The sequence below is a fragment of the Plectropomus leopardus genome, chromosome 9 (assembly GCF_008729295.1).
Source record: "Plectropomus leopardus isolate mb chromosome 9, YSFRI_Pleo_2.0, whole genome shotgun sequence".
Taxonomy (NCBI): domain Eukaryota; kingdom Metazoa; phylum Chordata; class Actinopteri; order Perciformes; family Serranidae; genus Plectropomus; species Plectropomus leopardus.
This window is the reverse complement of record NC_056471.1, coordinates 9387797-9411399: the sequence shown is the minus strand read 5'-3', so window position 1 is coordinate 9411399 and position 23603 is coordinate 9387797. Positions and strand designations below refer to the sequence as shown.

At 41.1% G+C, this 23603-nt stretch overlaps 1 protein-coding gene across 1 annotated transcript in view; it reads left to right on the top strand.

The window, feature by feature from the left end:
- tenm1 (teneurin transmembrane protein 1) overlaps window positions 1-23603 on the top strand; it is a 219912-nt gene that overhangs the window by 172915 nt on the left and 23394 nt on the right. Inside the window, 3 exon segments of the mRNA XM_042493760.1 lie at window positions 15618-15772; window positions 19861-19944; window positions 20494-20688. Of these exon segments, the coding sequence (XP_042349694.1) occupies window positions 15618-15772; window positions 19861-19944; window positions 20494-20688 (434 nt within the window).

The following is a 23603-nucleotide window of genomic DNA, read 5'->3' as shown; positions in this document are numbered from 1 at the left end:
CTCTTTGTCATGATCAAGTTAAGTCAAACTAACTTGGTTTACTGAAGTTGCTAAAACTTAAAAAGAATACTTGTCCTTTATAGGTTGCAACAACTTTGGAAAATTAACTACATTTTAAATAAACTTAAAAAATTAAATAGAAAGTAAACATAATTGAACTTAAATAGTTGTATTTACTTTCTTTTTTTAAGGCAAACTGAGTAAAATCCGCTTGTCAGATTTTACAGTGTATGAAAACATACAAAAAGCAATACTGTAGGTGTAACTGCTCGGATTGCTCTTTTTCATCATGGATGCAATCAATCTTGTGTCCCAAGCTATCGCATGAGGACAACAATCAAAAAAATGTATATAATGAATATATGCTTATATCTTGTTGCATTGTGCGGCATCTCATTTGTTGTCTTCCACCATGTGACACCACAGGGGCTAACATGACAGATTGTTCTGCTTATTTTGCACCACCCAGCATCTGTGGAACCAGGCCATTATATAGCAGATATTATATACTGTAGTCTGGGAAGGCCTTAATAGGACTATACTGCACTTGTGTGGGCCACCTTTGCACAGAAAGCATGTGCTGCCAGGAAGGAGAAATAATCTGTTTACTGCCCTCAACAATCACACCCACACACCTGGCCACCTCTTAGTCCCCAGGTCGCACAGGAGATTTAGCCACAGGCCTGTCACTCAGGCTACACCCACAGTCCTACATGGCCTCTTCTGTCAGTCACACTCAGCCTGTGCGTGCAATGCAGTCTGACGTTGGAGGCAGACAGCCAGTCGATGTGGAGCGCAGTAAACAAATGTAGTGCAGAAGTGTCTCCATTCTTCAAACTGCCTCTAAATACAAAGTAGCTCCAAGATTTGATAGCAGAACTTTTTTATTACCCTAAACTTCCTGAGTTCATACAGATAGCAGAGGGGGAAAAAAAGGATGATGAAAAACAAAAGAAGAAGATAAGAGAAAAACATGATTGGAGCTGATTCCTGCTACAATCTGACAGATGATCTGAAGGCTGTTATTCTCAGTCTATGTGCCCCTTCTACCTTAGAACATGATGTATCTCTGTCTTTGTACAGTAATAGAATATTCTGTCCCAAGACTCCTCCTGTTCACGCACGGTCAGGTATTTTATACTCTTTGACTCACTGCACTTCACAGGCTCTTCTGTGGCCATTGTGTTCCGACTAACCAGCTCTTATAAAGGCTCTGGAGATTTCTGCCTGGAGCCCCCTGGTTCCCTGTCATCCATCTGCCACAGCCCACACTCATCCTCCTCCCCGCACCCTCTTACCAATGGTAATGAGTGGTAGACTTCACAGAGAAATATCTGTCCGTTTTTCTTTTTTGAAGCCGTGGCTCTGTGATTCTCTGGCATTGATCTTGTCTTGTGTCCTCTGGTGAGCTCGTCGCTCCAAATTAGAGCCTTCCTTCTTTCCACCCCGCCTTCTCTCCATCTCTTTCTCCGTCCTTCCTTCTCTCTCATCGACGCATTATCCTCATGCCTCACTGTGGACATAGCTTCAGTAGGCCTGCTGTGACACATAATATTGTTACAACACGGCAAACAGTTGTTAAATAGTAATCCATAATTTTAATTTAGCCAACAATGTTGCAGCACTATTGAGCGCACTGCCGTTGACCAAGTTTATAGTCTCTCCATAGCGTAAACAGCAGGGATTATCTTGTGTCCTTCAAACACTCACTTATGAATACAAGATCTGGGGCATTGTTTAGAGTTGGCTCCACATGCGCTACTGCAGTCAATTAGCTCGGTAAATAAAAGGCCTTGCTCCATTTAGGATGGATCCCATGTCTGACATGAAAGAGGCATTAGTCCCACAGGACCCAACAGCCTTGGCTCGCATCTCTGGACTCCTTCTGTTCATAACATGAAGGGGTGCTTTTTTATTTATTTTTTTTCCAACATTTGGTATATTATAGTTGTGTGTATGTAAAAATAACCGTTTCATGTGTATGTTTGGACAGAGGAGTTCAGAGAGTGACTCCAGTGATTGAGAGTTTAATTGTTGTTGTTTGCCATGTGCAGGTCTTATCTGTTATTTGTTGACTAGTCTCAGACAGCAAAGCTGATATCCTCAGAGAGAAGTGAGTGTGCACGTATGTGTGTGTGAGCACGTGGTAGTGCAGGAGCTTGCAGTGTCAGTCTCTCACTCCGACCCACAGGGGGCAGACTAATGCCCTTATCAGAAGCTGACATGCTGCCACCACATTTCTCCCTCTTGCCCCGTCGGTCTCTCTCTTCTTCTTTTCTCTCCTCCTCTGCTTTCTTTCTGTCTCTTTCTCTGTGTTTCTGTATTCCCCACACAGACAGACACAACACATTTGTCCCCATCTCACTCGGCCCCACAGCTGCGAGGCACGCCATTGGAGTTGCGATAGCAGGGCCGGGGCGCAGGATGAAGCAGTTCGGTTTAAACTGGTTGCGGTTATTAGCATGTTGAACAGCCAGAGAGTTTTAAAAAAAAAAGAGTCACAGCCAGGGGTAAATACGCTTCACATGGTGCATCGCTGCTTGGCCACCAACCTCAGACCACAGCAGCCAGGCTGCATGCTGTACACTACAGTATCTGTGTTGGCAGGTGGTTGACATATAAGCAGCTTAGGCGAATGAATATCTTCACACATCGGGCGCCAGTCTCATTTACAGAAATGGCTAAAAACATAGCAGTGTGCATAGGAGCGTTTCCCGGTTTGTTTCATCTGTGTGAATCAAGCTTTCGATGCTGTCAGCAAGCCCATACTCAAACCATTAACTCAGCAAACACTGGTCCCCTGCTCCTACTCCAGCAGTGGAGTCATATGCGTGGTGGTGTCCTGCAATTGCTCTAATCACTGCAGCTTGAATCTGACTTTTTCTTGAATTTGCCAGTTCCCCAAGACTGTATTCACTGGCTGCAGCAGTGAAGTTAGAAGATCTCCTAGGGCTGTGTAGCCTCTATGCCAGCTGCTCTGTGTTATAACTTTGGAATGAATATGCCATTGTTATTCTACCTCTGGCTCCCATAGCATTTAGTGCAGAGTGATTGTTGCGTCTCACAAAATAGAGAGAGGGAGAGGGGGGAGCGGATTAAATTGATAGAGAAAAAGGGGGAGCTCAGAAAGAGAGTGAAAGGAGAAAGTGGGCACAGCAGAGAGTGAAAAATAATATGAAATTTGTAGAGAAAATAGAGAATGGAAGGAAGGAGAGAACAAGAGTGAATGAAAATGGATAAAGAGAGAGAGAGAGAGAGATGGAAAGAACTCAGTGTTTTGCATCTAAATCCTGCAGCGTGCAGCAGTCCCACACCTCATCTGCATATTAAACTGGCCCTGTGGCTGCCTTCCCTCTCAGAGGGTCAACTATCATTGTTTCTGTTGGTTTAAACAGAGCACTCCTTCGCAAAACAAGGGCATCAGATAAGTCACACTGTGTTTTTAGCTCTAAGATTCGGTTTGTGTGTGAGCCTGTGCATATGTGTGCACAATTTTTAACAGCCTGCTCCTGTGTTTCATTTCACATTGACCGAGCTTTTGTCTTTGCCCCTGGACATTCCTGCATTAATGATACACACATGAATTAATCACACAGCAAGGCAAACAGCAGCATACTCTATGATAATGCAAATTAGAAAGACGCCATTGGGTCATGCTATTTCTACCACAGCTTGTTTTCTCAATGCAGCATCCATGATAATTAGAAGATCGGCAGTGGTTTGTGCAACAGACATGCATCACTGAGCAGCCACAATAAGAAGTTCTGCCTGAGACTATTTTCTCCCAAAACTAACACTGAGAATATAGCTGCCAGCAGCAAATCCAGAGGGTCAAGTAAAGGAGTATCAAGCAAAGCACACAGCACACAGGTACATCGAGGACTTGTCCAGCCAGTGAGCAATTTTTATATGATTGGAGAAAGAGTGGCAGAGATATGGCCACTGTCCTGTTGCATATTTACTGCTGACTTTGTCACAGCCAAACAGTCCGCAGTATGTGATGTAAGTGTTCCTGACAGAACTGCAAGAATCTTAAAACTATTCTCTCACCACAAAAGGATTCTGATAATAAGGCCATTCAACTGTATTGCATTGTCACACATGAAAAAGCAGTTTTGGTAAATAACACACACTGTACACCCTCACTTCAGAGTACATGTTTTCATTGAAAATAAGCAGCTGATGCATGGTCTTACCCATGTGTTGTTAAGGTCAAGGAAAATGTCATATGCTCTGCATATAGTACCTTATTGTATATTACCACAAGTCATACTATGTGTAGGTTTTTGAGTGTTTTGATGTTTTTAAATGACATAAATATCAGTGATATAATTTCCCTTTTTTAGCATGAAATTGAAATATTGTGATCGGCGTTTTGCAATATGTCTGTTACTGTTACTGACAGGTCAAAGTTTTAGCCAGTTTCATCAGAGGTCAGCTTCAAGTCAGGTTGCATAGCGGTTGCTTGTGCTGCATTGGCTCATATGTTTGATCAATCACTGTACACTTTAGTCACTTAAGCTTCCTCTTTTGCTGGGAGCATACCTTTTTCTAAAATAGGAGCTAAAAATAGTCCCTCAAACCAATAAAAACTATGTCCATACCTAGTTGAGGTATGGACTTAAGGTGCAGATACAACTAAAAGGGGGTAGTTAGAACTCTTAGAACCATTAAGAAGTTTCTCTGGTCCAAAATGACTAATGCTTTTGCTGTGTAAAATGTCAAACCTACAGTAGGTTTTTGGTGTGAAAACTCTGTCAGAAGTCATGACTTGCATTACCACAAGACGTTGCTTGTCTGGAAATGTAGACATGGGTCATTAAAGCATTAGTACAAATGTTGTTTTCCCGTGAAGACAAGTCTCAAATATGATAAGACAGCTGCTCCTCAACAGAATGAGGACTTGGCTGTCAAACACCAAAAATAGCTCTCAACAGTGGCTGAAATTACCGGCTTAAATTGATCAAAATATATTCACATGGATCTCTCTTGACCTACAGAAATGTAAGAAAAAACATTTTGAATACATTAGTGTGTTACAGCCCATGTGTTATCTCAACTTGGGCCTGATATTGACATTTGGAGTAATGTTTGTATCACCAGTAACTTTGAAAGTACTCAGAACTTTTAGTTATGATTGTACAAAGTAATTTGGAGAAACAACTTACAGTACTTCCTTTTTATGCATCTTTGCCGTTTAAAGAAATTCAGTAGTGTGCCCAGATGGTTTGCAGCACAAAAATTCTGTTTATAGACCTTTTTATTGCTATTCGGTTGCTATGGGAACAGCTTTGTTCCCTGTTTGTTGCCTTTACTGCATTAACAAACATTACAACAGAAAATACAAAAGGGACCCATGTAGACTTATGTTGTCAAATTAAAAAATGTCTGTTAGGTGAAATAAAGGCATCTCAATATTTCAACCTGCTGTATATAGTTAACCCTCTGAGACCCACCACACACCAGTTCTTGTCTTTTTTTAGGGGGTGCTTAATTTGAGATGAAGCTCAGCACTTTGTTTCAAGTTTTTCCTCTAATAAGTATTTAACAAACATTGTGTTTTGGTCAGGCGCCAATTCAGACTTTGAAAGTTTTGATTTAATGTGAGTTTAGGACTTTATGATGGAGGTACATGATGGCTTCTCCCATGTGTCTCATTATGTCTTATAAGTTGTTGCAGCAATTTTTGGGTTGAAGCCATTTGTTACACAGATTTTGTGCTAAATTTAAGTGCTTTTACCTCTCAAGAATGTATAAAAATGGTCAAATATCCTCCCAAAAAATCCATGCTGTGATTTGGAATCAAAAACTTTTGACATTTGGAAATTTCTATAAGGAATACAACTTTTGCAATTGGATGGCAAGCACAAACATATTATCAATATACTTTTGAAACCCATACATGAAAGCCAAGGGTCTCTGCTGTGTGGATGTAATATTTCATGAGGCCGTGATAATACTTGATGTCAGAAAAGGTCTTTTTACACCGTGATGTCCCTTTCAAAAAATTGTCTTACTACAGTGAAATGTCTATTGGGGCTAAAGTAAACACACACAAATAAGATTAAATCGACAACAGCTTTCCAGTCATACCCAATTTATGCAATTCCAAAACTGTTTAGGGACCTTAGTGTGCAGAAATATTCAAATGCAGTAGGTGAAAATTACACATCTGTACTGCATGCAAAAAGCTGTGTAGTTTTGCCCAAAACTTCATGGGGCTAGCATAAAGAAGACATCTCTGTGAGGAGTACTCACTGGTGCCCATAGAACTTTTTTTGGATATCTGAATGTGATAGTTCAAGGGACCCTTGTGAAAATGGCCCTGCCAGAGCTTTGTTTAACCCCTTCCCATAAGGTTAGCATGATGTGGTTGGTACCAATGGATTCCTTACATCTTCTAGTTTCATATGTTGCCAGTATCATGACTCACTCTCAGCCTATTGCAGCCTGTGAAAGACAGTAACGTTGGCCGAAATCACCAGAAGCCTCATAGGTCTCTCAGGGTTAAGATTAACCCTGTAAAGCCCAATTATATAATATAAACTGATCAAAAAAATGTTTTTCACCTTACAGATGTTGTAGGAAGTTTAAGGGAAATGTAAAATTGCTTTGTTGGCCCTAGTTGGGAGCCAAATTTCAGTATTTGTACTCACATAGTCTGAACAAATATACAGAACAACTTAAGATTCATTTGCAGACTCGATTGCTTATAAAGCACCACCACAGTTTATATCTTAAACAGTAGTCACAAACAGTCAGATTTTTATGAATAATGATTTATTCATAATAAAAAAGATAGTTGTATTTGCAAAACTGAATTTCATATTTGACCGAGTGCTCAACTAAGTTCATTTACAATGATAGTCCCAAAGACAGTTGTTTTTTTCTGAGAGTAAAGACTAAATTTACACTTGTACTCCGCAATGATGCAGGGAAATAGCATCATGGCTGATATTCAGACCAGAAAAATCAGTATTGGTCCAATAAAAATAATTTTTTAGCCAGAGATACCTGTCACGGGGCATGGTGTGTGTGTTTGATTGGGGCTAAATATCTACATAATCACCAGCTGGACAGTCAGGAGATACACAGTTAATTCTCAAAATAGCAGACTAACACATAGGTTGACATTGAGCAGAAACAAAAAGTCATCTTGAGCCAAAAAATAAAGTTTGTTAATAGATTCAAACATGAGTTTAGGGCCTGATGGTGGTGCTGGATGGATCATTGCACTGAGCCCAATGTTAAGCAATGTCATGTGGCTGGGACTTTATTGTCCACCAGATAAATGGATAAGACGTGTCTGGGGCTACTTTGAAAAACAGGGATCCATCTCAGAGAGGAGCTAGTCTGCGTCCTAATCACCTTGGGTCAGAGGAGGACTCATAGATATTCTGTGAGGAAATAGTGAGCCCACTGCCAAGATTTGCTAAAGACCAAAGAAAATATAGTCAATGGGCTTAGAGGAGGCAAATTTATGCTGACTTAAAACGAGGCTCTACCTGTAAAACGCCTGCTATTCAAGTAATGTATTAAGTAGAACACTATACAGACTGACAGCTACCTTGTTTGTAGTCGGAGTGTGTAGGGTAGCTTCAGAGAGATTACTGAAGCTCACTGTGTGTGTAATGAAGCCCTGAGTCAATAAGAGATGCGGGCTGAAGGCCAAAGGCTGAGCCTGTGCATCAAAGGTGCAGCGTTTGTGCAAGTCAGTGTGTTTGTGCATGCTTGTTTTTGACTGACAGCCTCTGGGTTCCTGGACCTAATCTGCTTCTCCCACTGAAGGGACATAGAGTTAGTTATGGGTGCCTTGCTAAAGGTATGTCAGGTTGGCAACGTCAGCGTGATCATCGGAAATGTGACACGCGTGTCACTTTAACTGGTCGAGATGGCCACCGCTGGCAGCTGGCCTGTCAACCTCCACCGGGAACCTGGCAAGCTGACAGGAGGAGTGGAGCTTTGCCACTGTGTAGGAGTAAATTGCATTTACTCTAGGTGAATGCCCAACACAGACACGCACATTCAGATTGAAACATTTGTTTCGGTTTGTGGTGGGGGTGGGGGGTCTGATGAGGGGAGAGATAGTGAACTCGTGCCCATGCAGGTTGTTTCTACCTTGATTCTTTAAACATGCTGACAGAAAGATGAATAGAGTGATGGTGGCAGGCACAGTTCAGCTTGGCAGTCCAATTGAACCTGCCTGTGTGAAAGTGGGGAGAGAAAGAGGGGGGTCTGCTGCTGTTATGGGGATGGGAAAAATAGAGCCAGTAAATGTTTGCACCTGGGTACCATTATCACCTGCGGCGCTCCACGAGACCAGTGGCCAGACCTCCCTCCAAGGAAGCACTCGCACAGTTGGAAAATGTGAAAGAAAAATCTAAAACGGCTGCAAAGCCGACTATCTGTGATAGAGAAGGCACTGCTTCTGGCTCAGTTATTGCGATGTCTTTGTACTATGTTTGCAAAACTTTGTTTGGGCGGAAGCTGCACATAGAGATTTGCAATCTATAGTAGTTCAGTGCCACTATTTCAGTCATGAAAACATTTGTTCCCTCCCATCTGATCCCGTTTCCTCTTTCTACCATTGCAGAGCCTCGCTGGCTTGTTGTTGTGATGGTGTGTTTGGTAAAAGAGCTTCTATTGATAGACCTCCTTGTGTTTGTTTGATGTTCTAAACAGTGCGACATAATCTGTAGACGCTCCGCACTGATCCAAACCCCTTAGCCTTTCATGGAGCTTTCTAGTCCAAAGCATTTCAATTGCTTTTATAATTGAGTTTGTCTGCTGCCTCTGTGATTGCTTTGGATCTCTCTTTTGCTATCAAACAAGGCAATTACTGCCAAGTCGCATATTTTCACCAACACAAAAAAAATGTTTATTCGTACAAAAAATTAGCATGCAACTATTGCAAAATCTCCTTTCAGTACTCTGCATGCTTACAATGTCTCGCCTTGCCATACATGTGTAGTCGGGAACCAACAGCTAAAAAAAAAAGGCAGCTATCAATAATTAATTAATGCGGGTTAATATGTTAACAAACTTATAGCGGTTGATAATTAGATGAGCCACAGTGTCTGATTCAGACTTAATTACTAAGCCACTGTCTGTTCTGTGGGGCTTTAATGAATAATTAATTACTAGAAGCATGAATTATTACTGCTTACCAAAGATCTACCAGAAATACACGTCCGTCCTCGTTTATGGTGCTATCTTGTATTGATTGATGATAAGTGTTTGATCGGGTAAAATAAGAGCCATCGGAAACAGCGCCTGTACTACAGTACTGCAGTTCATAAATGTGCATGTCACAGATCACAGAGCAGTGTTTGATGCTGAATCTCAGTGTGCGGTTGATAGGAGCATAATTGATGAATAGTCGTGACTGTCATTTTTTTTAATGCAGGTGTGAAATCATGCACTGAGAGACACACACAGACACACACATGTATGGACACACAAATATGCACAGCCCTGCAGTCAAACACGTGCACACACAGAATCAGTATGGTGCACAGAGCCATTTCACAGTGCTAAGATTGAGTGAACAGGTTTATTTTCCCCCCTTTAGTGCACATGGGCAACCTCAGTGTCTTCAAGAAAGTTGTGTGTGGGAGTGTGAATTTCTCATCTGCAGACACTCTGATTTATCCGCTCTATATTTGCATATGGGCACAATGTGATTAACTGCCATGCCTTATCTTTTTGCCTAGCTACTTCACCGCACACGCACACACACCCACACGCTCCACACTGCGAGCTTGCACACACATCGACAGGCGCACACGTTCACATACATTCACCCATTCGCATACAAGCAGCATTGTGTGTACTCAAGGAGCAGTGATGAAAGGGAACAGTAAGCCACACAGCCAGCTAAAGACTCTTTGAAACAGTGTGTTCTTCAGCTTCACTTACAGTCGGACTGAAGCAGTTAGCGAACCCTCCAGGCTCTCCCTGGCTAATTTGGTTGACTTTATTTATGGCCAGAGTCCCTCACTGGGACAGGTTGTGCAGGTGAAACTGTCCATCTGTCTACATTCAGTTGTCAGTCACACACAGTTACTTTGTACAGAGAGGAGCTATGGGCTATAATCAGCTGCAGCTAGCATCATTTAGATGCTGTAATAATATGTCAGTCCATATCATTAACACCCACCGAGCCTGGGGATACATGAGCGCAGATTGAATGACTTACTCCTCAGGCTGCTGGCAATTTCTGTGAGTGTGTGTGTGTGTGTGTGTGTGTGTGTGTGTGTGTGTGTGTGTGTGTGTGTGTGTGTGTGTGTGTGCGCGCGTGCGCACGTACACATCGCTTACCCCCATGTGCACGTTGTGACTGTATGAAAGTTTCAGGTATAAATGGAACTTCCCTACATGCACGCATAATGCTTCTCCTTCCATAAACAGATCCTTTAAATAGGATTTCTTTTGCAGAATATGTGCTTATTTTGCACTTAGGTGGTTGTTTAGCCGGCTGACAGACACTGATGTGTTTGTTTTCTATACAATTTTACAATTCCTCTTGCTTTGATCCATAGAGGCAGCTCTTTTGGCAGCCGCGCTGTCAACATGTGAAGGGTGAAAGTACTGTAGAAGGGAAACTTGAACAACACCAGAAGGCTGACTTCCTGCACTCTTGAGGGCTTAGGCGTTAGCAGTCAGTATGCAGCACACACATATACGAACGCACACTCACACACACACACACACACACACACACCACATCCTGATGTTTCTGTATGCCAACAGGGCTGTCTACTCTTCCTGCAAAATAATAAACATAATCCACAACTTTTGTTATAATTAGTCTTTCTCACCCCATCTCATTTCTCACCTTATAAATTTCCTCACCTTTCCTTTACTCTCTGCTCAGAAAATCCCCTGGTGGCTCCTTCTCTTCAAATAGCTGTAATCAACACTGATGCTCTCGAAGACCCCTCTCCAAGGCTTTAATCAGATTGGATTGTATTGCGATGCCACAGGGGGCCGTTATAACTGATATTCTTTTGACAAGGACAGAGAACAAAGAGATTCTTTGATTGAGAGTGATTGGCCTGTAATGGTTAATTGAAGCAATTCCTCATCATGTCCCTTTGTCTCATCACCACCTCTCTCCTCTTTCACACCTCTTTTGGTGCTGTCTGTCTTTTTCTCTTTGGCTGCATTTTCTCCCTAAATCTGAGATGAATGTGAATAGCATCACTTTATCATCCTCTCCTTCACTCCTCTCCCTCTGTTTTTTTCCAAGGTCAATCCAACTCCGTCTAATTCACTTTTCTTTGATGATAAAATCCAGTCCCAACTTTAGCCAAATGTCCGTCTCCCTCCGGAGTTGAGATTTATCTCAATTATTCCTCCACCAGTGTGTGTGCCAGCTTCTAAACATGAGTATCAGAGTGCCAGGTCCACCCAGGGAGACACGGTAAATCTTTTGATGTCTTGTGAGTATCCATCGGCTATACAGAGCGGCCATAAATTCCCTTAACACAGCGCAGAGCTTTACCCACAACAGCAGGAAATCCAGCCCCTGACAAGGAGAATGTGGACTAATCTGCCGCCTTTTCAATAAACATGCCGAAATACTCTTAAACAACGCATAAACTGGCGTAAATCCTTTCGCCAATGCCAAGCAATAATAGCAATCGCTCTTCATTGTTGTACTTGTGTGAGGATGAATAAGTCAGTGCGGTCCCGTATTTATTGTCGATGATAGATTGGCAGCTATTTAGAAGCCGCTTGTGCGAATATAAGACATGCAGATCCTGAGCATGCATACTGAGGATGTCAGAAAAGCACAAACAAAGGCAGGGAAGACAGAAATGAGGGACTTTAGGATGGAAGTCAATAGAAGCAAAGGAGAGAAGAAAGCGTAATATCCAGGGACAGAGAGGGAAAGAACAGAAATCAGCATTGAGAGAGAGTCCTGGCTGTCTCGTCATGTCCTTGTGCAGGATTTATGAGCTCTAGGATCAGGGACAGGTTTAGGGTGCTAGGAGGGGGAATGGGCGGAAAAGTGAAAGGAAAGTAGGAAGGCTCTAAGGGTGGTGTTAGAGCAGGAAAAATGTGCCGACTCTGAGACCCAAGCAGGGTGAGACTGTGAGTTGAGACGTCTCTCCCTCGTAATGCCAGGTGACAGGAGGAGAAATGGAAAGGCAGAGGCGAACTAAAGGAAGAAATAAAAAATGGGCCCAACAGAGAAAAAAGAGCCCAGACATTATTGAAGGGTCAAAGGGCACTGATTTGATTAGCACTTATAGCATACAGGGCAGGTTTGAAGGCGCAGAACAACAGAAACAAAGCAAAGGACAACAGGGAAAAAACAAGGAGAGGGAAGAGGGAGCAGAAGAAGATCAAGTTAGGGAGGATGGAGAGCGAGGGAGAGCTAGAAGTGGAGAGGAAAGGTGTTGTTGGGGGGGTTGAGGCTGTGCGGGAGGTGTAATCTGTCTGTGTCACAGGGATGATGAAGGGGCCAGGAGGGAGAGCTCTGCAGTTCACCTTCTGGCCTCTGGAGGAAACGCACTGACCCTGGCCCTCCCCCTGCCCACCTCCCCTCTACACCCCACTCCACCTGCACGATTTATGACTCACAGGGTCGGTCCAGGGTTGCTCGGTTTGAGGACATTTGCGAATCTCGTTGTGGTGGCGGCGCACCGTGTTTGCATCAGTGTGTGTGTGCGCACATGTTGAATGAAAACACGTGTGAAAAAGGCTATTGTATGTCAAGGAGGATGAGACCTTAGGGCCGCCTGGGGAAAAGGGCAGCGGTGATTTCTATCCGGGGCTCAGAAAGCGAGCACAGGCGCATCCCCGCATAATCCAGTATGACAAAGTTTGAAAGGATAAAGACTGACAGAACCAGAATAAAAATCAAGGGAAAAATAGGACAAGATGACTGAATGACGGAGGTGGAGTTGGAGCCGCACTGCATACTGATGGTGTCGCGCCATTGTCCATTTTTATTATGGTGTGCTGACTCTTCTGCACGGCCAGATCACTGTTTGAATTTTATTAAGAAGTTTCATTTTCTGCAGGGGTTGCTGCGGGGTAGGTAGCTTAATGTCCACATTATATCTGAAGCCATGATGATTGACAGAAATATAATATATGGAATTTTTGATAATTAATTTAATTACATGGAGTGAGGTTGTACGGAAAAAATACAATACAACAATCTTTGGTTCAGCTTCTCCTTTACTTTTCTACATTGCTTCAACAAAGAAATGTTACAAAATAAAGTATAAAGTTATAACAAATAAAAGTGAGGACATCAACTTGTGTTTGGGACAAATTCGATGGGCATTTTTGATTATTTTCTGACATCTTAAAGTCCCCATGAAATGAAAAATGCATTTTCCCAGTGTGGATCCCGTGTCTCTTTGTTAATTGATTATTTATCTATTGTTACGGTCCAAACATATTTCAAGTATCAGAGTTTTTTTTACATCAGAATCCCTGTCTGTCAGGGGAGTTTACAAAAGTTTATCTAAGTCAATGAGACTTTGGGCAACCACACTTTACCGTTTGAGGCAGAGCAACATGGAGAGAGATAGAAAGAGATGTGTGTTATCAGTGGTCAAAACCATTGTTTTTAATTTCAAAACAATGTGGTAGAGGTCTAACTCATTGATCTTGTCCCACCTATGACATTAGGTCCTTAATTTACATTTATAAAATTAATGTAAACTTACAGAGGTTTGGAGTAAGTTACTGTGGTTCGGTTTAGGAAAAGAAACATAGTGAGAACATACCTTAAAAATGATGCTCAGTTCACACAAAGTTTATATGGTTACGTCCACCCATCACAAGGGTAAAGTCAGGATTTTTGTGACCCACACCACCCCAGCCTGCCTCCTTACAGGAATGCTTCCTTGTTTACTCCCATCAGCGCATTGGTCACATGGTCACAGCTTTTCAAAATACATGGGATATGTACAAATTTGGGTGTATTCCTTTTTATAGGACAAGGTATGAACAGTTTGTGAGAACAGCCTGAGTGTTTTAACTTTCGTTCATCTTATTGTTCTGGTATTTTAACCTTCAGCTTTAGTGTTCTGGCTCAGCCTCACCACTCTTATCCACCTTGCTCCCGTACACAGCAGGCATCTATTTATAGTGAAAACACTATAACCTGCTGCATGCTGCCCTCCCAGCACCAAATGTTAATTGACTAACAAACTCAGCAGCTAGCTAGTGAACATAGTGTAGTATTTAGCAGGTTAAGAGTCAGATATTTCCATCAGGAGTTGTTAGGGACCAAAACAGCCAAAAGGAGAATTAATATTTGACTTCCATTCTTCAGGTGGCCAGAAATACGACTCCAAATGAATTGCTCCATGTCAACAACATTAGCATGTGTCAGTTGGTAACTGTTTTAATTAATAGGGTGCTAATGTTTTGTGTTTTTGAGTTATTCCACTGCACAAGGAGCAACAAATGAAACTAAACAAATAAAGGATTGATAGTAAAAAAAAAAAAAAAAAAAAGGCAGATAAATCAGTAATGAAAATAATAGTTGGTTGTCACCCTATTTATATCTTTTCACCACACTACTTCATTCCATGTGATTGTTTTTTTATGGTTCCCTTTGTTGCATATTGTATTGCACCATTTAGTTTTATGATTGATTGTGGTTATATATAAAGTAGGCTTTGTCTCCATTAAATCATGCATGAGGCATGCTTTGGATATAGGGAAATATACATAAACTTGACAAGACTTAATGATAAACCATAAACACAATGTATTTTTAAATGGCCCAACGGTGAGACACATGCATTGGAGATGGCAGGTAGGAAAACTGAAATATGGCTTATTGTTGCAGATGCTAAGTGAAAGCAATCAAGCAGAATTGGCGGCATACGGTATGAGAGGTGAGGGTTGAGTTGTGGAATATTATTGCTGAGGAGTTGAGTCAAAGGGCTGTTTTCTGTATGGAGATGAGACAGGGATGAAGGTCGCTCCTCATCCATAACAGATGATTCATAGTCTGCCCTGACCTTTAATACCTGGAGTTGCCCATCTCCCTCTCTCTCTCTGCTCACTGTCTACTGCAGACCTCCACTGCAAGGAGAGTTCAAGTATATGCTGTTCATAGCAAAACACACTGGCAAAGCATTCTTTTGCATGTGCTGTGCAGAAAAATACAGGCAAGCATCTGCACTAATGCAGACATTCACATGTGTTTTTGATTTGTGGATGCACATACATAATGCACAGTCGCAAGCGCAAATGTGGATGCACATTTATAATGCACATTCGCAAATGTCAAAAGTTCACTGCGGCACCCTGCTCACATCTAATGTGACAAATAACTTCTTCCTCCAGTTGCATTGTTCTAATCCCTTTAGTGGGCTCTGGAATGGAAATATAATTACATTTCTGTGGTGCAGTGCCTTTGATAAGACAGCCGCTTGCTGAGCTGAATGTCTAACTGAGTTGGATGCCTCTCCGAAACCCTCTCCTCTCTCCACTGTACTTCTCTCTCACTCCTCTCCATCTCTTCTCTCATACTCTCTTTCACATTTTCTCCTTCTACCTTTTTGTTCTCTCACCCCCAGTCGCTCCCTCTCTGTCATCTCCAAAAGCTCATTCTGCTCTCTCTCTCACCCGCCCAGGTATTGCAGTGGATAAAAGAGGTGTTGTCTACTTCGTTGATGGCACCACCATTCAGAAGATTAATGAGAGGGGTTTGCTCTCCACTGTGATTGGCTCAAACGGACTGATGTCGACGCAGCCGCTGAGCTGTGATGCACGCATGGACATCAGCCAGGTAAGCTAATAATGCAGTCTAGTTTTAATGACTGGGAAAGAAGTAGAGCCAAATTTTGCTCTGAAATAGGCGCCATCCTCAGTTTTTCAGTGTTGTTAAGATATTCTGTAGAAATATAAGACTCTTGAATGTGTTTTATGTTGACTAATTAGGATTATTAACCCATAAAGGTGAGAGATTACAAAATAATTATCTGTTTGTTATTCTCTTACAGTTAGTGACTGTTGTATCAATTTAAGTTGCCTGGCCTCTTCTGTAGAAACTCTTCCTCTTGAAGGTGTATGTGTGTGTTTCTGTGAGAGAGACTGAGAGAGTGGCAGAGACCAAAGACAGCTACTGTACAGATTTGATCAGCCAGCCCTCAGATCACACTGCTGACTTATATCAGGCCTATTAGAGCAGAAGATGAATTATAGATGAACTGCTGGCTCTATAGAGGGATCTCTGCCCACACATAGGGAGGCGAGCGCCTGTGTATGGGCGTGTATGTGTGTGTGAATATGTGTGTTCAGCCAGGGTGAATTCCCAGAGGTGCTCTTATATGTCTTTAAAGGGGCCCGTGTTACCTCACAATCCTTGTGTTTGTTAGTTATCAGCCCCTCCAGCGTGTCCATTCGCATTCATCCTCCATCCATGTTTGTTCTCATAAACTGCTGTGACCCCAATGTGAGGTCAGCGTCGATGGAAACTTTTGTAGCTACGGATAAACAAAGATTGCTACAGCAATATATGCAAAATGAACAGCCAAGTTTTGGCTTTATTTTTTTTTTTTTTAAGTCAAACTGAAAGTGATACTTTTTGTACAAGGGGCATATAATCTGTAATTATACTGCAGCTATTCTGCATATTTTTAAAGGTTTCAAAACTATTTGTGGAAACATTTTCTAAGCTTCAGTGTCTGTGGCACACTACTGACTGGAGCATGTGCTGTTTGTCCTCTGAACTGGGGATGCTCCTAATGACTAATTTACAGTAGTTAACGCTTGAACAGAAGTTGAAACTAGCACAATTTAATCTATTAGGTTACACACTGTTTGAAATAAATATTGTGTATATTCTAAGAGCCATTTAAAATCTTTGATCACATTTTTCAGTAACCAACTTGTGTGGCACTTTGCACCATGTTTTTGAAAATTGCACATTATCCTACAAAAACATGACATAACAACTCACTAAATAAGAGTCAAAAAATATAATTTGTTAACTGAGTATTTAACGTCCCGTCTTATTTAAAAACACACACCCACATGTTAACCCCCACATGTATGAGTGTGAATGCAAATCATACACACTAGTTCAGGCTTGGTGGGGTCTCCCCTCTGCCCAAAAGCACCTCCTACGTTCAGCCTAGCAAGAAGACATGCAAGTGTCCATGAGGCTGGGACATACTTTCTGCGTTAAATGCCATAGACAGCTGCAGACTTGTAACGCTTGCGTGCACGCAGTTTCATCCATTAAGTCTGAGAGCGCACGTGTGTGTTCATATGTGTGAAAGAGAGAGAGACGATGATCAGAGCTGCTGGTTAGTCTTTCATGCTGATCCTTGAACTCCTCCTGTTTTCCTTTGGGTATTTTAATTATAAGTTTAACCGACTAGTAGATCTGCTACTGACCAGGGAGGTTAGCAACATTTAAACATGACTAATTGCGCACAGCACCTCCAATGAACTTTATTTTTCTTTTATTTAATTACCACATTAACTTCAACATTATCAGTATAACAAAAAAAGTGAGTATATTACCCCAGACCCTAGCAAAATAAATATTAATAAAACAATTACAGCCGTACATAGTTTCCATATAGCTTCCATTCTTTAGAGATTATATGTTACCAAAAGCTCAATATAGGGGCTCAATACGAAAGCAGAGTTCTTCCTTTTTACAATCTTAAGTGACTCCCTCTAAAGCTAGACAGGCTGCCAGTTCCTTTATCCACATTCCAATAGAAGGTATATCCATGTTCTTCCATAATAGTGCAATTATCCTTCTGGCTTGTAAAAGTCCAAAGTCAGTGAGCGGTGACTGCTGCAGAGTTACAGCAAAGTCTTCAGGGTATATTCCCAATACACAAAGTTTGGCACATAGAGGAATTTCATTTCCAATTATAAAGCGTAGGCATTTAAAACACTCCTCTAGTATTGCTGTAGCTTTGTGCACTCCCATTAACAACAAATAATGTACCTTTTTTTCTCTCTACACTTTACACAAATATGCAGAATATTAGGGATCATTTGAGTCAACGTGTTAGATGTAAAATAAGTTTACATTAACAATTTGTTTTATAATAACCTAAATGTTATGTTGATTGACTTAGAAGGACTGTGGCTTTAACTTTGGTAGTTTTAGGTTTATACTTGTAGAGCAAGACTGCACTGCACCACACCAGACCAATAAACACTCCCACTGGTTTGTGACTTAATCTGAGCTTCGCTGTTTTAACATTAGACACTGTGGCAGATGAAGTACGTACGTAGTAACGAAATATCTTGAATCAGGGTTAAAATTGCATGCTAAAATGTGTTTCTGAAAAAATGTGTTCATTATAAAGACATCTGTTTTTATGATACAGAAAAAAGTATGGGGCCCACCTCAATGTCACAAATTCCTGTATTACAGCCAAATAGTTCACTGAAATATGTTTCTGAAGACATTTTAGGTGAGAAATACTGACTAAAATGTGCCGAATGCTGTGTTACCTGTCATTGGAATTTATCGCTTGAATATGTGCAGATCTGGGTGCAGGTGAGATGATTTACACTTACTACCCGCGTTGTTATTAAACAAAGCTGGTTGAAAATCAGCAAAGTATCACTTTAAATATAAATATATGTTTTTGGTATGTCATATTTCTCACACAACCAAACATATGAAAGCAGATAGATCATTATTTTTTTCTACACCTTTAATAACCACTTCTCAAATCCACCATCTGCATATTCTGGTTTAAAACAACTGTTGCCTCATGTAGGTGAAAAATGTGACAATGCAGGTGTGTCCCCATGAACACTGGTACAAGACTTTTTTTTCATCCTTTTTTCGACACATCACCCAGTGATTCAAATCTTGACACAGCGTAACTAATCCACAGAGTCCTGGAGCAATTTAGATCCAACGGCCCCCATGCTGGTAAACTACATGTGTGGCAGTTTAAATGGAAGTGATATTCTGAACTATTTTTGGTGCCTGCCCACACAGATATTTTACCAGTACCAAATAAATGAATTCCTCTTGGAGAGCGCCAATTAAAGAGGTGCAATTAAAAAACAAATTTAAGGGATATATACAAACGTGAGTATATATATATATATACTTATATATACATATAATGATTTCTGAGAATGTTTTTCATCATTTTAGTTTGAGTTTGACTTTAATTGAGCTGCCCCAGCCCTGTGTATGGCTCAACTTAACTCATAAAAGTGATGGCCTGTCATCACTGCAAAGTTCAATATCATGAGCACGAGAGATTTGATGCGTGTCCTCTTTGGCTAAGGACAGAGTTGAGTCTCGCTTGATGAATCTCTCTACCTTTTAAAATGGGATTTCAGAGTGAACCCTCTTCTCTCTCATTTGACAGTGCCTATAATTGGACATGTCAGTGGCAATTTAACATGATCCATTTATTTACCAATCCATCCTCAGAGTCATCAATCACCTCCCTGATCCCTCAGACGCACCACCTCGTCTCCACGGCTCACAGTTTGAGCGTTTGTGTGTGCGAGATATACGGTGATACTAGTGGCTGTGTAGGTTTGTCTGTCTTTGACCCCCACAGCGTCAGCAGGCAGGGTGTGCTATTTGAGCTCGCGGCGATCATGGTTATTGGCTGACATTTGCGACAGTACCGAGGCGAGTCTTGAATAAACACGGGGAAGGCTCCCTGCCCGCCACTGACCTTTGCATGAGCAGGGAGGGTCAGGAGGCCTAATGCTGTGTTATTGAGGAGATATTTTTGTATAAGCTGTAACTGATTCTTATGAGTGATAGACATTACAGCTTTCTTGTTTTCTTGTTGTTGTTTTTTTTATAGAAATAAAGTAACTTTATGCATGGTCTGTGTTTACTTATGTGTGCATTTCATTTCACAGGTTCGTCTGGAGTGGCCCACAGACCTGGCCATTAACCCGCTGGACAACTCCCTCTATATCCTGGACAACAACATTGTCCTACAGGTAGCAGTACTAACCAGACAGAAAATCCCACATTTGCTAGTAAATGAATTTTAAAGCTGTTTCCTACTCAAGCTTATGTTTTTAGAGAGACATTTGCACTATATGTAGCTGAGGAAGAAAGACAAATGAAATATTTCTCACAGTTTGCAGTGCTGTCACTTAAGGTGCATTTAGAGCGAGTGAGGCTTCTAACATAAAAGGAAGGAAAAGAGCACCTTGATAAAAAAGAAAAAGCATGCTGTCAACTGTCTCTGCAGAAGCTGTTTTAAGGAAAATGCCACTTGGGTTTTGCTTATTACTCAAAAATGTGTTCTTGAGAATTAATGAATTGCCTGTCCAAGCTTGTATCTTGCGAGCATTTAATGAGTCGTTGATGCTTAGGTTTGGTAGTGCTGGATCTACAAATATATAATGTCAGTTTTTTAATCCATTGACCAAAAATAAGCAGTTGTAATGATTTACTTTCTGTCTCTCTTTTGCATAGCTTACACATGATTGTGGTTTTGTGTTCTCTCTCTTTTTCTTTTTCTTTTTTTTTTTTTTAATCAGGTATCAGAAAATCTTCAGGTTCGTATTGTTGCGGGCCGCCCCATCCACTGCCAGGTTCCGGGTATTGATCACCACTTGGTGAGATGGGCAGCAGTGCGCGCCACCCTGGAGGCTGCCAAGGCCATCGCTCTGTCCCACCTGGGCACACTGTTTATCGCCGAGACTGATGAGAGACGCATCAACCGCATCCAACAGGTCAAGTACCACACATAGTTATTTTCAGCCCATTTTTAGTTAGTGATGGTCTGTTTGTTTTTTGTAGGGCAGCTACCAGTGATGGGTTTAATGTCGGCCTGATAGCCTGATATCAGCCATCAGAAATTCTGGACCAATACTAATGCAGATTTTTTTTTTTTTTTTGTTAATGTTGTTTTTGTTTATTTTCTTTTTTGTATTTATGTATTCAACCATTGATATATCTTTACACATGAAAAATATCTTTTAAAAACAGCTCCATGAACTTTGTTTGATATAGGTCAACAATAATTACCTCTCCAATATCTATTTTATTATGCTGTGAAAAGATCAACACATTTCTCTTTGAAATTCTCTATTTATTAAAATTTACCATCGCCCAAAACTCATTTTTACTGAATAGAGCTTGAACGCATCATAATGGAACTTAATGCAACCCTCATTAGCTGTTAGTTTTGGCCCCCAGATGCTAACAGCAACATTAATTAGTTCTCTTCCTGCTGATGTAAACATAGATTTGTTGTTCACAAAGTAGCACAATCAGGAAAAAGGGTGGGCCCGCTGATGCGACAATACTTACTGCGTCCTTTCTTCCCCAGTGGTCTCATTGGAAGCTCTCTGTACGTCCCAAACATGCTTTCTATTGTCCCACGGACGACTTTAGTCGGGAACCCTGCTTTTTAAGATGCACGAAATTAACGTGGCGCAACACGAAAACATCGGCCACTGCCATCAGTGCATGTCATCTTATTTGCCGACAGGCTGATGACAGTCAACAAGGTAAACATTAGCCGATACCAATCTTCGGCCAAAAAATCTGTGCGTCCCTACTTAAAGTCACTACTTGCATGCATGAGGACTTACCCATGTCATTTTTTTTATTTATTAATGATCTAGTTGCACAAGATTCACTTATCCAAAAAATGAATACATTGGTCTATAGTGCTTGTAATGTTTAATATATTGAAACTTTACATTTCTTTACATTTTCACAATGCACCAGTTAACGTGTGGTTACACATAAAAAACTCTGTGTCATTATTAAGAAGAGTTAATGTTTTGGCTTGAAATAACCAGTTTTGTTGGCATGATCACAGGTGGAAATGCTGCAGTGTCTCGCTAAAAACAAGTCAGTTTTGTTGTTTTTGAGACTTGTCTTGCCTAGGTGTTAAGCCATACACCATCCTTTCCACCTAAAACATTTTTTTCTCGCAGCTTGGCCAATTTTGCCTTAGCTATTGATACATTACATCTTTTTTTTTCTACACCCTCTAAAATCTGCAACTGCGTTCCTCCTACTAAACTCTGGTGTTCAACCCCTGCAAGCCTCTGTAAATGATTGCAGAGCAAGGGCTCCTGCAAGACTGTCATTCACATCTCTAGCAAAAACTAGCAAAAACAGGAAGGACAGTTGCAACCGACACGCGCTGTCCCTCATGACACAAATTTTGCCTCACACATGCTGCACTGTGGTCAGGTTGTTTGCTGTTTTCACAGATGCTGTGCAGCAATAAATTGCTTCGAACCTGCCTCTTATAGATGGACATACAAAACTCGTATGCATTGAAAATATAATCTCATATGTCTGTATTTACTTAAGGAAGATTTTTTTTCTTTTCATTAGCTCCATAATTTAGCAGCATGCTATCACAGACCCACAGCATTAGGGCACCAGCCCCTCAAAGATCTCGCCTGCTTGACTCAATCAATTTCCCCTTTGTGGTCAGCAGCACCACGCTGAGTCGATGCGGAGGCAGACAGGAACATAAAATACCTCAGATGCCCTTTTGATGGAGACGGGGCAGCCGTGTAAGAGAGGGCAATGAAATTTTTTGATGTCTTTTTATCTGTATTTATCCCTCTTATTTTATGTTTGGTATTTCAAGGCCCATATTAATCATGTATCTCAAGAACATTAACACAAGAAGTCAAACTGAAACAGTTAAAGAGTTATTTATGAAGGTCCCAACACACTCAGCAGCAAGATGAAGCTCTCCATCGAGTGTAAATAAAACTCTTTTATGACAATGAACCTTGAAATAAAATTAATGATGATGTGTTGCAGATTTTTTTCAGCAGTTCTGATGTGCAATCAAAACATTCAGGAATCTGACAGGCTGATGCAGATACAGTGTGATGCAGGAAAAACGAAATTAAATACAGAAAACTGTGTCACTTGTAAGACAAACTAGCTGCACACAGGTACAGACTGACAATGTGTTTTTAAACTGATAAAAAATGACACAGAAATTAACCGCTACATTTCATCTTAAATGGCTGACACCAGCTGCGTCTTGTACTTTTCAACCAGCAAGTCTTTTTTTTCTACAGTGTAATAAGCCCTGTTAAATGTGAACGTGTCTTGGCTTTGAGTATATAGGCCATGTTTTGGCACTGCTGTTGGTCTGCTCTCGTGGTTCAGGCACATTGCTCTGTCACACACACCCGAAACATTTGCCCATGACATTAATCACACATGCCTAACCAGTATATTCTGAATTTTATTTTTAATCTAGTATAGAGGCAAGGAAGTTATTGAATATGCATGATATTGGGGCTTTGAGATGCATTAAAATCACAATTATTGCATCTCAGATTAGCTCTGATGTGGCTGTTTGCTTTCAATTTAGTGCAAATGCAAGAACTTGTTTTCTATGAAGTTGGCATATTTTTTAAGTTTCTTTTTATCACAAACGAGTCACAAGGTTCTAAAATCCATGTCAGTGTCTCTGAAGAGGGTGGTCATTATTTTAAATCAAAAGCTCTTCTGTCCATATTTGGCCACCTCTGGAACGTCCTCCTGCTGGGAGTGAACTGATCTCGGCAGGTCTCCGAAATCCTGGAGGACATTTGAGTATTTTATAAGATGATGAAATGCTTTCACTTCTTAAAGCCTAAAGTAAGGACTAACTGTG